The sequence below is a fragment of the Chelonoidis abingdonii genome, chromosome 25 (genome assembly GCF_003597395.2).
Source record: "Chelonoidis abingdonii isolate Lonesome George chromosome 25, CheloAbing_2.0, whole genome shotgun sequence".
NCBI lineage: Eukaryota > Metazoa > Chordata > Testudines > Testudinidae > Chelonoidis > Chelonoidis abingdonii.
In genome coordinates, this window is record NC_133793.1 from 7,252,826 (window position 1) to 7,265,010 (window position 12,185).

General features: G+C 50.2%; 1 protein-coding gene across 2 annotated transcripts; it reads left to right on the forward strand.

Moving 5' to 3' along the window:
• The first annotated feature begins 2,003 nt into the window (after positions 1–2,003).
• AK2 (adenylate kinase 2) lies at positions 2,004–11,724 on the forward strand. Of its 2 annotated transcripts, XM_032787756.2 has the most exons (7): positions 2,004–2,154; positions 4,793–4,918; positions 7,433–7,543; positions 7,692–7,786; positions 8,510–8,582; positions 8,776–8,971; positions 10,924–11,724. In XM_032787756.2, the coding sequence occupies exons 1-7, from the start codon at positions 2,053–2,055 to the stop codon at positions 10,929–10,931; spliced, it is 711 nt and encodes a 236-aa protein (XP_032643647.1). In that variant the 5' UTR covers positions 2,004–2,052; the 3' UTR covers positions 10,932–11,724. The 2 variants fall into 2 exon arrangements, with proteins under 2 accessions (XP_032643647.1, XP_032643646.1); XM_032787755.2 differs by lacking the exon at positions 10,924–11,724 and having other exon boundaries at positions 8,776–9,134.
• The last annotated feature ends 461 nt before the right edge of the window (positions 11,725–12,185 follow it).

The window sequence follows — 12,185 nt, forward strand, 5'->3', positions numbered from 1 at the left end:
CTCACTTATCTCGAATCTGTTGCATTTGTGCGGCTGGCCTATTTGAGCACCGCTCCTCTTTTGTCTTCTGAGTACACAATAAACCCCCAGAAACGCATGTGCTGCCAACATTCTCTTCAGCCAGGGCTCACTCTGTTAGGGAACCTTAGCGCACAGGGCCCTGTGTTGAGGGTTGACTAGGCAGTTGGACAGGACGGACAGGGTGCGCTCCGGAATGTGTGAGCCTGGTGACATTCGCACAGCCTTGGTGACATCTCCAGTCCCCTCCTCTGGCTCCCTCTCAGTAATGAGGATACCTGACAGTTTCAGAGAATAGCAGCCGTGTTATCTGATTATCCGCAAAAAGAACAGGAGTACTGTGTGGCACGTTTAGAGCACTATACAACCACTTCGAATTATTTCGCAGTGAGCTTGTTGGTGACTACAGCTCTACTTCTTTGGATGGCAGTGCATGGAAACACAGGACAGGATATAGTTTCTGACCATACAGAGAACATGAAAAGGTGGAAGTATGCATGACCAAATAGGAAAGAGTCTAGATCATTGAGATGAGCATCATCAGCATTGGAGAAAACTTTTGAAGTGATAAACTAAGATGTCTCATGCTGAAATAAATTTGTTAGTCTCTAAGGTGCCACAAGTACTCCTGTTCTTTTTGCGGATACAGACTAACACGGCTGCTACTCTGAAACATTTTCTCCCTTGGTAACCTGCTGTTAAGTAAATTGTCTCCTTAGACTAACTTCACACTTGGTAAGGCAACTTCCATTCTTTCATGTATTTATACCTGCTCCTGTATGTTCCACTCCATGCATCTGATGAAGTGGGTTCTAGCCCATAAAAGCTTATGCCCAAATAAATGTGTTAGTCTCTAAGGTGCCACAAGGACTCCTCATTCTTGCTGTAAGGTTCATTCCAGGGGGCAGCTGGTCCTCTGAATGGGAGCAGCTCCCTTGTGTGTTTCCTGGGGAATTCCCAATGCCAGCCTGTGCCATTTATATTTCTAATGCAGCCCTCCAGACAGAAAGGTAAGGAGGGGGACTGACCTACTGGTCACACAGACACTATCCAACAGACTTGTCATTGTCCCTCAGCACACTGAATTGTTTTTCACGCTACCTGGTTACTCCTCAATCATATACCAGCATTCCTGACAAAGGCCCAGCATATCTTTTTCAGACAAGATATAGCGCAATAAGTGTGTGTGTTGAAATTGCCCAAAGCTGTGGAGGAGGCAACAGTGACCAGCACTTGTGCTTCTGCAACAGGTCACTGTGAATTATTTTCCAGCTATCTCCAGGAAGCGCTGAGCGAGCATGGCATGGCCGGTACAGCAGTGACAACCATGAAATCCTCACTGTTCAGGGTGGGTTTCTTACACATATACTCTCTGTTATGCAACAAGATCCTTCAAGGATGAAGAACAATTCAGGGGACTTGGTTACTGCAGTGCAGAGAGAGGGTCTGGGCAGGGCACAGTAGGATGCCATGTAACCAGCACTGGAATACAGACGGATTAACAACTTTTATAGAGGTGGATGAATAATGTCCAAATATATTTGTCCAAAAAATATTGTAGAATTAATTTCATGAAATAAATTAAACAAAACAGTCAAAAAACAAAACAAAACCAGCACTGAGGCCCCTGGCAGGATGCCCTGCACTTTGCTCCAGCCCAGGGGCCTGCTCCTCTCCCAGATGGGGGATTAGAAACCAGGAGTCCTGGCCATTTCCCCGGCAGGGTGCCCAGCGGCTGAGACCCCACTCCCCACGGCAGGGGGCGCTGCGTTTAGCGCCAGCAGGCAGATGGAAGCCTAAACCACCCCGCGCCTTCTAACCCTGCCAGCAGTCTTTGTGGCGGATAAGACCCGCCCCCTCCTCAATCCCGCCCAATCATCCTCCACCCTGGCCCTTGTGCATCAGCGATTGGCTACTCCGTACATCAGTCAGGAGAGACGCGAGCGGGCGAGTCAAAGCGGCCCAATGGGAGTGCTAGGAGGGCGGGCCCGCGGAGGGTTGCTTGTGTGGGGCCCGGTGGACGGGGGAGCAGCGATGGCACCGAACGTGCAGAGCCGGGAAGGCGAAGGCCGGAGTCTCCGCAGGGGCCTCCGGGCCGTGCTGCTGGGGCCGCCCGGGGCGGGCAAGGGCACCCAGGTAAGGGGCCGGGAATGCCCGGCGGGGACACGTGGGCCGGGAATCCCCGGCAGAGCCCTGCGTAGGGGGCGGCCAAGGTCACTAGTGAAGTCCGGCAGAGAACCCAGGAGTCCTGGCCCCGCCCCCCTTCCCGGCCTTTGGGACCTTCTCCCCTCCCAGGCCCCCCAGGCACGCGTCGCCGAGGGAAACAGCAACCCAGGAGTCGCTTGGGCCCCGGCGCCCCCTTTCCCGGGCCGTGTTGGGAGCCGTCATCTCCCTACCCAGAGCGAGAACGCCCAAATTGAGAACCAGGAGTCCTGGCCCCCGCCCCCTTCCACGGAACTTTGGGGACCCTTCTCCGCCTCTCCCAGAGCGGGGAATTAGAACCAGGAAGTCCTGGCAGCCCCCCCTCTGTCCCGGCCTTTGGGAACTTCTCCGAGTGCCCCAGATGCAGGGAGATATAGAACGGCCAGGAGTCCTGGCCCCGGCGCCCCCACTTCCCGGCCTTTGGGGCGACCCTTCCTCCCCCCCCTCCGGGCGGGGAGATAACACCCAGGAGTCTGGCCTCCGCCCCCCAGTTGGGAGCCCGGCCCTTTGGGACCTTCTCCGGGCTCCCAGAAGCGAGGAGTAATGAAAACCCCAGGGAGAGTCCTGGCCCCGTCCCCAGCCCCGCCCTTCCTCGGGGCCTTTGGATGACCTTTCCTCCTCGCCCAGAGCGGGGAATAGAACCGACAGGAGTCCTGCCCCCCCCCCCTTTCCCGGCCCGGGGCGCTCTCTCCCCTCCCAGCAGCGGGGAATAGAACCCAGGAGTCTGGCCTCGCCTCTTCCGCTCTCGCACCTGACCTCCCCTCTTCCCCTCCCGAGCGGGAATAGAACCCAAGAAGTCCTGGCCCTCGCCCCTTTCCCGCACCTGGGACTTCTCCTCCTCCAGAGCGGGATAGAACACCCAGGAGTCCCCGGCCCCGCCTTGTCTCGGCCCCTGGGATCTTGGCACCCTCCTCCCCAGCAGCGGTAGAATAGGAACCCAGGATCCTGGCCCGCCCCCCGTCCCGGCCCTGGGCGATTTCTCACTTCGCCCTCCAGAGCGCGGGGATTAGAACCGCAGACCGGCCCACCCCGGGCTCCTCCAGCGATATGAACCCAGGCGTCCACCCCGCTTTCCCGGCCTGGGACCTTTCTCCCCTCCAGAGCGGGGAATAGAACCCAGGAGTCCTGTTGCCCGCGCCCTCTTCCCGGCCCCCCGCGTCCCTTCTCTCCCCCCCAGAGGGAAATACGAAGGCCGATGGAGTCCTGGCCTGCGCCCTTTGCTGGGCGGAGTCTCACTAGGCCGTGCTCCTCGCTCAAGAGGCGGGTGAGAATGGAAGAAGTCCGGCAGTCTTGGCGCCTGCCACGCGCGTCCCGGCCTCTTGGGGACCGTCTTCCTCCCAGAGTGGGCGGGAGATAGAGAACCCAGGCGTGGCGGACGTGTGCGCCTGCCCCCAAGCGCTTGCACCTCCACGGGTCCCACCAGTCGGGGCGTGTCCTCATTCCTTCGCGATCGAGAGGGAAGAAACTCTCACGGGTCCCGCACGTGCGGACGCTTGCTTCGTGGGCGGCCCAGAGCGGGGATAGAACCATAGGAGTCCTGGTCCCTCACCCCCTTGCCAGGGGCCTCCTCCTCTCCCACAGAAAGAGAATAGAACCCAGGAGTTCTGGCTCCTGCACCCCGTCCTGGCCCCTGGGGACCTGGGCTCCCCTCCCAGAGTAGGACTAGAACCACAAGTCTTGGGGCTCCCGTCCCCCCTTTCCTGGTACTGGACCTTCTCGCCCCCCATCCAGAAGTGCGGGATATAGAACCCGCCCAAGATCACCAGGGGAGTCCTAGTCCCCACTGCCCTTGGGCCCGGTACCTGCTTCCCGTCCAAGCGGGGAATAGAAATCCAGAGTCCTGGCCCCGCCCCTCTTCCCGGCACTGTCCCCCTCCCACAGGCGGGGATAGATCCAGGAGTCCTTGCCCTGCCCCCCTTCCCGGCCCCTGGGCCTTTCTTCCCTCCCAAAGAGGCATGGGCGCCCTCAGAACCCAGGACAGCCGGTCCTGCGCTTCCTGCCCTGGCGGAGCTTCCCGGCCCTGGGCGCCCATGTTGCACTTTCCACAGACATGGGGAATAAACCCCTGTCAGGAGTCGCGGGGCCACTGGAGCCTTCGTCCTCTCCGCAGCAGCGCTTGGGAAAGAACCTTAGGGAGTCGGTCCCTCCCCCTTGCCCAGGGCCTGCTCCTCGCTCCCACAGAAGGGAATAGAACCCAGGAGTTCTGGATCCTGCACCCCTTCCTGGCCCCTGGGACCTGCTCCCCTCCCAGAGTAGGGAATAGAACCCACAAGTCTTGGCTCCCGCCCCCCTTCCTGGTACCTGGGGCCTGCTCCTCTCCCAGAGCTGCTTGGGGCATGCTCCCAGACCATGTTAAAATAATTTGTCTGGCTCTCACGGCAAAACCAGCTCCTTTGTACCAATGTTACCAAACTCTGTTTGGATTTTAACCCTTAACTTTTTAATATAGCTTCCATCACTGTGAGGTGAAATTACTTCCTGTGATTAAAAACTTCACCTGTGCAGAATCAATGGGATCTGTTCATGGAAATTGCACCAAATTCACTTTTTATTCTATTTTCTCCCATCATAGGCTCCTAAACTTGCTGAAACCTATTGCGTTTGCCACCTGGCAACAGGTGACATGCTGAGGGCCATGGTGGCTTCAGGATCGGAGCTGGGTAAAAGGTTGAAGGAGACTATGGATGCTGGGAAGCTGGTGGGTATAGTGAGATAGATACTGCTAATGAAAGTTTCAGTCGTCTGGGTATATTGAGAGGCCTGAAAAAAGCATTTTTTTAAAAAAAATACTAGCCTGCGGTGATCAAACAGCTGTCCTTCATATAGAAACCAATGACAAATCCAGACCAGAAAACTAAGAACAACTTCCAGGACAAATGTGTGATTTCCTCTCCTCTTCCCCCTAATGCCACAGGAAAGATGTCTTGTAAAGATGCTTCTCCCTATCCTGCATAGATCTGAGTTTTCTTCCTTAAAATTCCTGTTTTCTTAGCTTCTAGCTTTCCCTTTTGCTTTATCTAGTTTCACAGAACACAGAGTAAATCCTGATTAATCAGCTTCTGGTTAATAAACACTCCATTACCCCAAACTGTGGTTATGTCTCTGGGAACAGGTGTTATCACTATGGCACTCCCAAGCCTCCTGTTCACGTGGTGCTCCTAAGCACTGCAGAGTGAAGATTCCAGTTATCCAAGATATCATATCTCCTGAGTCCTTTAGATAATTGGGGTTCATCTGTAATTTGTAAGGAGAAAATAAGGCCTTAAGACCATTTACCGTCACAGTTACATAGGGCGTTAAACTCTTCCATGTAAAAATGGCTTGGTTTGGGGTCCTAGATGACTGTACTTAGTACTTGTGGCACATTTCGTCCATAGACTTCAAAGCATTTTGTCAAGGTGGGTAAAGCTCTTAATAGGGAAGTTGAGGCAGGGAGTGAAGTAACTTGCTCAAAATAACAGTTGGAGCTGAGGTCTACTTACTCCCAGGCTGGTGCTCAATCCATTGCATCATTTTGCCTCCCTTTATGCATAACTGTATACCCAGGTTCAGACCTCAAGTTTCCCCCCGTTCTTTCCTCTTCTTTCCCCATGTGTTACACTGAATCATGCAATAGCAGGCTTTAGTACGCTTAAGAAAACTCCTCCCAGTAGGCTTTGTGATAGCACAGTGAGACTGCTTATCTTCAGCCTTCATGTGGAGCTTGCATTGCATCATTGAGCCTGCAATATCACAACTGGTTATGAAAGATAGGAGCACTATCTAGAAAGACGGGCAGTTATCTTTAACGTGCCTGATACTGGGAACACTGAACTGCATCGGCAATATATAGCTTAGTTTGATGGAAGTATAGCAATTCCCAAAGCCCATTCTTGGAATGTGTTTACTTTTTTTAAATAATGTAGCTTTCTTTTAAATGAATGGTTGCATCAGCCTCAGAATCATGGAAATAACCTTAAATTCCAACCAAACCATCCAGCCTCTATTGCATCATCCATTTTAGGGCTCTTGCCTGTAACGGTTCATCTATCCAGCAAAGAAAATTCTGCGGCTGTCCTGTGCCAGCTGTCTCGGGACCAGGCTTTGGAGCTGTTTCATTGCTGCGTAGACTTTGCCCGCTGAAGTTCGAGCTCTAGGACCTTTCCACCTTGCAGAGTCCTAGAGCCATGGCTGTAGCCTGAGCTCAGAAGTTTATTCAGCAATGAAACAGCCTCGCAGCCCAAGCCCTGCAAGCCTGAGTCAGCTGGAACTGGCCAGCCATGGGTTTCTAGTTGATGTGTAGACATACCCTAGCCTACCCGAAACCCTAGGACCAGATTCTGGTAGGCTGCAATAGCATAAATCAGGAATAACTTCACTGAAGACAATGGAAAGTTACTTTGGATTTAAACCAATAACATTTGGCCACTAGTCTGAATTGTTGTCTTCCACAGTCAACTTCATCCCAATTTTATGTTCAGATTGGAGTATAAGGAAGCCAAGTAAAGCTTAGATGCTGCAAGCACCTTTACGTGTTAACTTTAAGCATGTGAGTTAAGTCATGTGCCTAAAGTTAAACATGCATGTAACTTTGCAGGAATGGCGCCTGTCTATCTCTACAGGGGAAACGGTGAAATTGTGCATTTCTCAGCACCTTTTTAATAAACAAAGTAAACAAAATAATCCTTAATCTTTGTTATAGGGGTTGACTCCTGCCTGTAGGGTCTGTGCAATCTGTCCCATGATCAGCGAATGCACAAGTTAAGAGTCTCATGATGCTGTTCACTGGCCCACATTGTGTGGCCAGTGAAGTAGTATTTGTCCTCCTTGACCCTGTTAAACGCCTGTCTTGCTGTCTACGTATTACATACACACACATAGCAAAAGAGAACCCTTGCTTCCTGACTAGGGTGTGTTTGAACTTGCAGCTTTTGCATTGTATGAACAAAACTTTGCTTTCAATTATATTACACCTGCCCACAATTGACATTGCTATTTTGTGTTGGTTTTGTTGCACATAGGAGCAGGTGCAGACTAGGTACTCGCGATCCCTGGGCTCCAATGTGTGTATTCAGTGGCTAGCAGGTGTGAAGACAATTTTCGGTGAAGTCAGTTGAATTGCAGGGGTGTCAATAAGGGCACCCTATGGTCCATGATGCTTAAGATAGGACAGTGCTGGCCTAGTCGGGTCTGTTTACTGTTTTTAATGAGCTGAATGAGACTTTCTTCTAAGGTGAGTGATGAGATGGTGGTGGAACTGATTGAGAAAAATCTGCAGACTCCTCCCTGCAAAAATGGCTTCCTGCTGGATGGTTTCCCTCGCACAGTGAAGCAGGCGGAGATGGTACGTGACTTCAAATCCTCTGGCTCAGTAGCTCTTGTTACAACTCCATTCCCACCCCCAGTCATGTCTCTAGAGGAGACTTGATTATGTCGGAACTCACTCTATTGCAGTGTGTCTGTGTACTTAAGGGGAATGTTTTCTATTACAGCTGGATGAGCTCATGGAGAAGAGAAGCGAGAAACTAGATTCTGTGATTGAATTCAGCATTGCTGACTCCTTACTCATCCAGAGGATCACTGGACGGTAATAATTTTCCTTCCTCCACAAATAAGCCAAGTCCTTTTTTCTTACCGTTTTCCCAATGGGTTGAGAGAACAGTGAATTTTGGTTCCTGGGATAATTTTACCACTGGGTGGAGCCAGCTGTGTCAAAGCACCTCAATCCTGGCGTGCTTCAGCCTTTGCTATTTCAGTCTTTGCTCCACACACATACACGATTCTGCTGTCACACCTCAGTACTGACCTGTAGCATGCCCTGCTATTCCCATCTTGGGCCTTCCTTGAACAAAGGCTGTCTGTCTGTCTGCCACAGGTAGTGGTTGGTAATATGACTAAGCATCAAGGGAAAATGTGAAACGCTAATGCCTTATGATGTATCTTCTCTGGTGTTATCACTGCTTCATTGTATTACCCTGCAAGATGAAGTGCAACCAAACATTTTTGTCTTGGATTGGACATGACCATTTGGGTCCAGCAGAAGTTCTCCATTACATCACCTAGTCCTTTAAAATATGGATTTCCAGAAGATTCCTGCCTCACTCCTGGACAAAGTACTCCTCCACCACCCCCCAGAACAGCTTCTTTTCTTCAGCTCCCTGGAGAGCTGCCTGATTGAATTGACTCAAGCAAATTTATTGATAGAGTGAAAAACACCTGTGCTGCTGCGGATGTTTCTCATGCTGACTGGTGTTTGGTTGTCTTATCATGAGCGCAGAGGTACTTTGCTGACCTTTGTTTTTGGTTTTAGGCTGATCCACCCAGCAAGTGGCCGCTCTTACCACGAGGAGTTCAATCCCCCTAAAGAGCATATGAAGGACGATGTATGTGAGCTACTGATACATTTCTCCTGAGGTCTTATTTAAATTACCTTCAGACCAATAACCAAGCTTTTACTGCCCTGTCTTCCCCTATTGTCACCCATTTGACTAGAGATGAGTTTAATGGAGGGGAGGGCTCTGCTGGGCTGTAACAAGCTGCAGATTTGGCCTGTTCACTGTTGCCTTCCTTTCTCAGGTCACCGGGGAGCCCTTGATCCGCCGTTCTGACGATAATGAAGTGGCTTTGAAGACTCGGCTGAAGTCCTACCACACCCAGACCATCCCGCTGGTAGACTACTACACCAAACGAGGGATCCATACAGCCATAGATGCCTCCCAGTCCCCTGACGTGGTGTTTGCCAGCATCTTGGCAGCCTTCTCGAAAGCCACATGTAAAGACCTGGTTATGTTTGTTTAGGGCTCTGCTAGTGCAGCACACTCCTTTCTCCTGTGGGGTCAGGGAGAGGAATGGCCCATTAGAGAGCGGAAGGAGTGGGGATGACAGCCGGAGAGAGGGCTGTGCAAAGTGTCCATTAAACAAGCAGTTGCTGGTCTGTTTTTCTGACCTATGTCAGCATGCTGGTATGTTTCCGTATACCTGTGTATGAGAGAGAATATAGCCTGTAGGGGGCGCAGTGAGCTAATGTACCCGCTCTTTGCTGCTAATAACAGGATTAGATCCAGTCAGGTCAAAAGTGAAAGTTTGGTTTCTTCTGAAGAGTCCTAGTTGATGGGAAAACAGCTGCACTTTCCGTTGTTTGATCTGTTTGGCTGGGACCCAGCATGGCAGTAGCAGGAGTACTGAAGCTCATGGCTGATCTGGGAGGGGGGAGGGGGAAGCTCGCAATACACAGGTCAGTGGCGTCTTCCATGCCTCGCTGTATGGCTGTGGGAAAATACAACACTCTGTCTGCTTGCAGGAAGTGAGCGGTGCCTGTGTGGGAGGAGGAATGAATGCAAAATATGTGAGTGGAGAGTGTGCTGCTTAGTACCATTTCAGAGCAGACGCCTTTATCCTGTGGTACATGTCCTATTTATTTTATACTGCGTGAGCAGTGCTGTAATAACCAGCCTTGTTTTCTTGGAGGGGAATCTGGATCCCAGTGGGTTTGACTCTAAAGGGGGAAGGTGATCGTAGGCCATAGGAGACTGACCTTTGGAAATGGGGTGGGAACGGAAGCTGTCTCCTCATCCCCTGATCACAGGAGACGATGTGGCGAGCCCTTCGTGTCATTTTCTCAAGGTTTCCAAACAAGTCATTCTTCAAGAAGTATGCGATAAAAGCTTTGAGTGTCCTTGAGCCCTTCTGACCTGCCTTTTGATATCATGGAAATGCACTTGGGTTTCTCAAGCAAGCCTAAGTGCTCGTGTTGAAACCCGTGCTGCCTGATGTTGATTTTAACGTGACAGAGGTCATGCTGCCCTCACAGTAAAAACACGGCTGGTATGAAAGGAACGAACTCTGTCCTATGTGGAAATCTCAACAGTACGTGGAAGCTTCTGGTGTAAATGCTTATTTGCCCAGATGAAGCTGAGTGTCCTTTAACCTTCAGTATATTTTGCTGACTTGGTGTAATAGGCTGTGTAATCTCATTGTGTACAGGAGATGTGGAGTCTGTGTGCTGAGCTGCCTGAGGGACTGGCCCATTCAGTTTGGGGGTCAGCCAGGAGGCATTCTTCTCTTCTTTTGTTCACAATTTACTGTTAATCACACTCTGCTCCTGGACATCATTTCCTGTGAAGTACAGTCGTCCCCTCCCCCTTTCAAAAATCTGTAAATAGCCCCAGAAACTGAAAGTGGTCTTGTCACTGCTGCTCTCTGAAAGCATGTGACTGCGCGGAAAGGGGCGTGGACGGAAAACAGAAGTTTAGACTCTTGCTCTATTTGGGTCTTCCCCAACTTCCACTGCCTTGCAGTGGTATTTCCGCTTGTTTCACCACAGCATAGACTGTGGTTGTGTTGCTAGTGGGGTGCTGGGTACAGATGCTCTGAAAGCAGATCGGAGCTTCCAGTTAGTTCAGGAATGTAAGAAGACTGGTATAGACAGCAATGGAAATGAGTGTCTGTTGGAGCCACTACGGTATAATTGTTTGCCTAGAATGACAGAAACGGTCCCTTGAGTGTACTTGAATCTCTTGAGAAGGGGAGCCCATATAGCAGTAATCTAATGGCAGATTCCCACTAAATCGCCTGGATTTGGGAAACAGCACACCCCACTCCCATGTGCGATCTGCATCTGTCCTACATGTCAGCCTCATTCTGCTGTTAACTATGATTGTTTGGTTTTTATTCCTTAAATCTGTTTGTTTTTTGTTTTTTCTTTTTGTTTCCCATTTATTTCAGCTCAGTGACTCCATAGGCCAGACAAGACACCACCAAAGGCTGCATGCTCCATCACCTCACTCCATCCCTTCCCCTTGGGAGAAAGGGAGGGTTGGGAGGGATGGGGGGGGTCATGGCTGATCAGAGGAAAGGTGGGGAAGAAGAAGGCAGAGTGGTTTTTCTCATCAGAATCATGTTCAAGAGGAGATTGATCTTTAATTAAAAAAAAAAAAAAAGACAAATATTTGGGAAGGAAGAACACATTGAATGGTATGAAAATGGATTTCTGTGCCAAAGATCAGACCGCTGAGCCTTTGCCCTGCGATGAGCCTTGGTCTTGGTGCTATTTCAAGCTTCCAAATGGGACTCCGGGTACTGCGATTGCTTGGTAGCTCTGCATGGTTTCTTTTTTTTCCTTAACATCATTGTAGAATGTGTTTCTGCTTCCTAAACTTAATTCCCCTGTTGTAGGACCAAAATAAATACGTGAAATGACTCCTTAGCTCTGTAATGGAGAAAAGAGCTGACTAAATTGTACTTTCCTCATTTCCTGGATATTTTGGCCTTCCTAAAACAAGGCAAAGGTGGTCTGAGGAGCTTTCTGCTCCTGTGTGATACCATCCGGGACCTGAGCTCGAGCCCAAGCCTTCTATCTTTCTGATCTTGATAAAGCAGAACTTCCTAAAATGCTGAAGAAATACGTAGGATTTTACCCCTCTTCCACTTGACTAGAAGCGACAATGAATTCATTTTTTTGCCTCTTTTTACAAACCAAATGCTGCCTTGTCTAGTCTCTGAATCAATAAAATATACTTTACATTTTGTAGCTGTAGCTGTGTTCTCTTTTTGACCTACACCCAACACAGGCTGGCCGAGGTGATACATACTGTAGACTACATAGACCAGAATGGAGAGGGTAGAGAGGATGACTAGGAAGTCCAGCCAGAGAACTCCGCTCTGTGCAACTAACAAACATACCCTGCCATTTTCTTTCTTAAATACATTTCAAACTTCCTACTACGGAAGCAATTGTTCCCAGTGCTGTCCCTGTTCTGTCTCTTCAGCTCTTGTATATGAAGAAATTAAAGGTAGATTCCTTTGAGCTTTGACCCTGTCTTGGCTGGCGCTTGTCTTCTGTGTGTTTTCAGAGCTGACATCTCTGAGAGTTCTAATAGTTCTCTATTTCCATCAGTGGTGTGTGCCCTCATGTGGTCCTATATTCTTTCCCCACTCCCACCACGACTACACATCAAGTTTTACTGCATTTGAGTGTAGCAGATTCT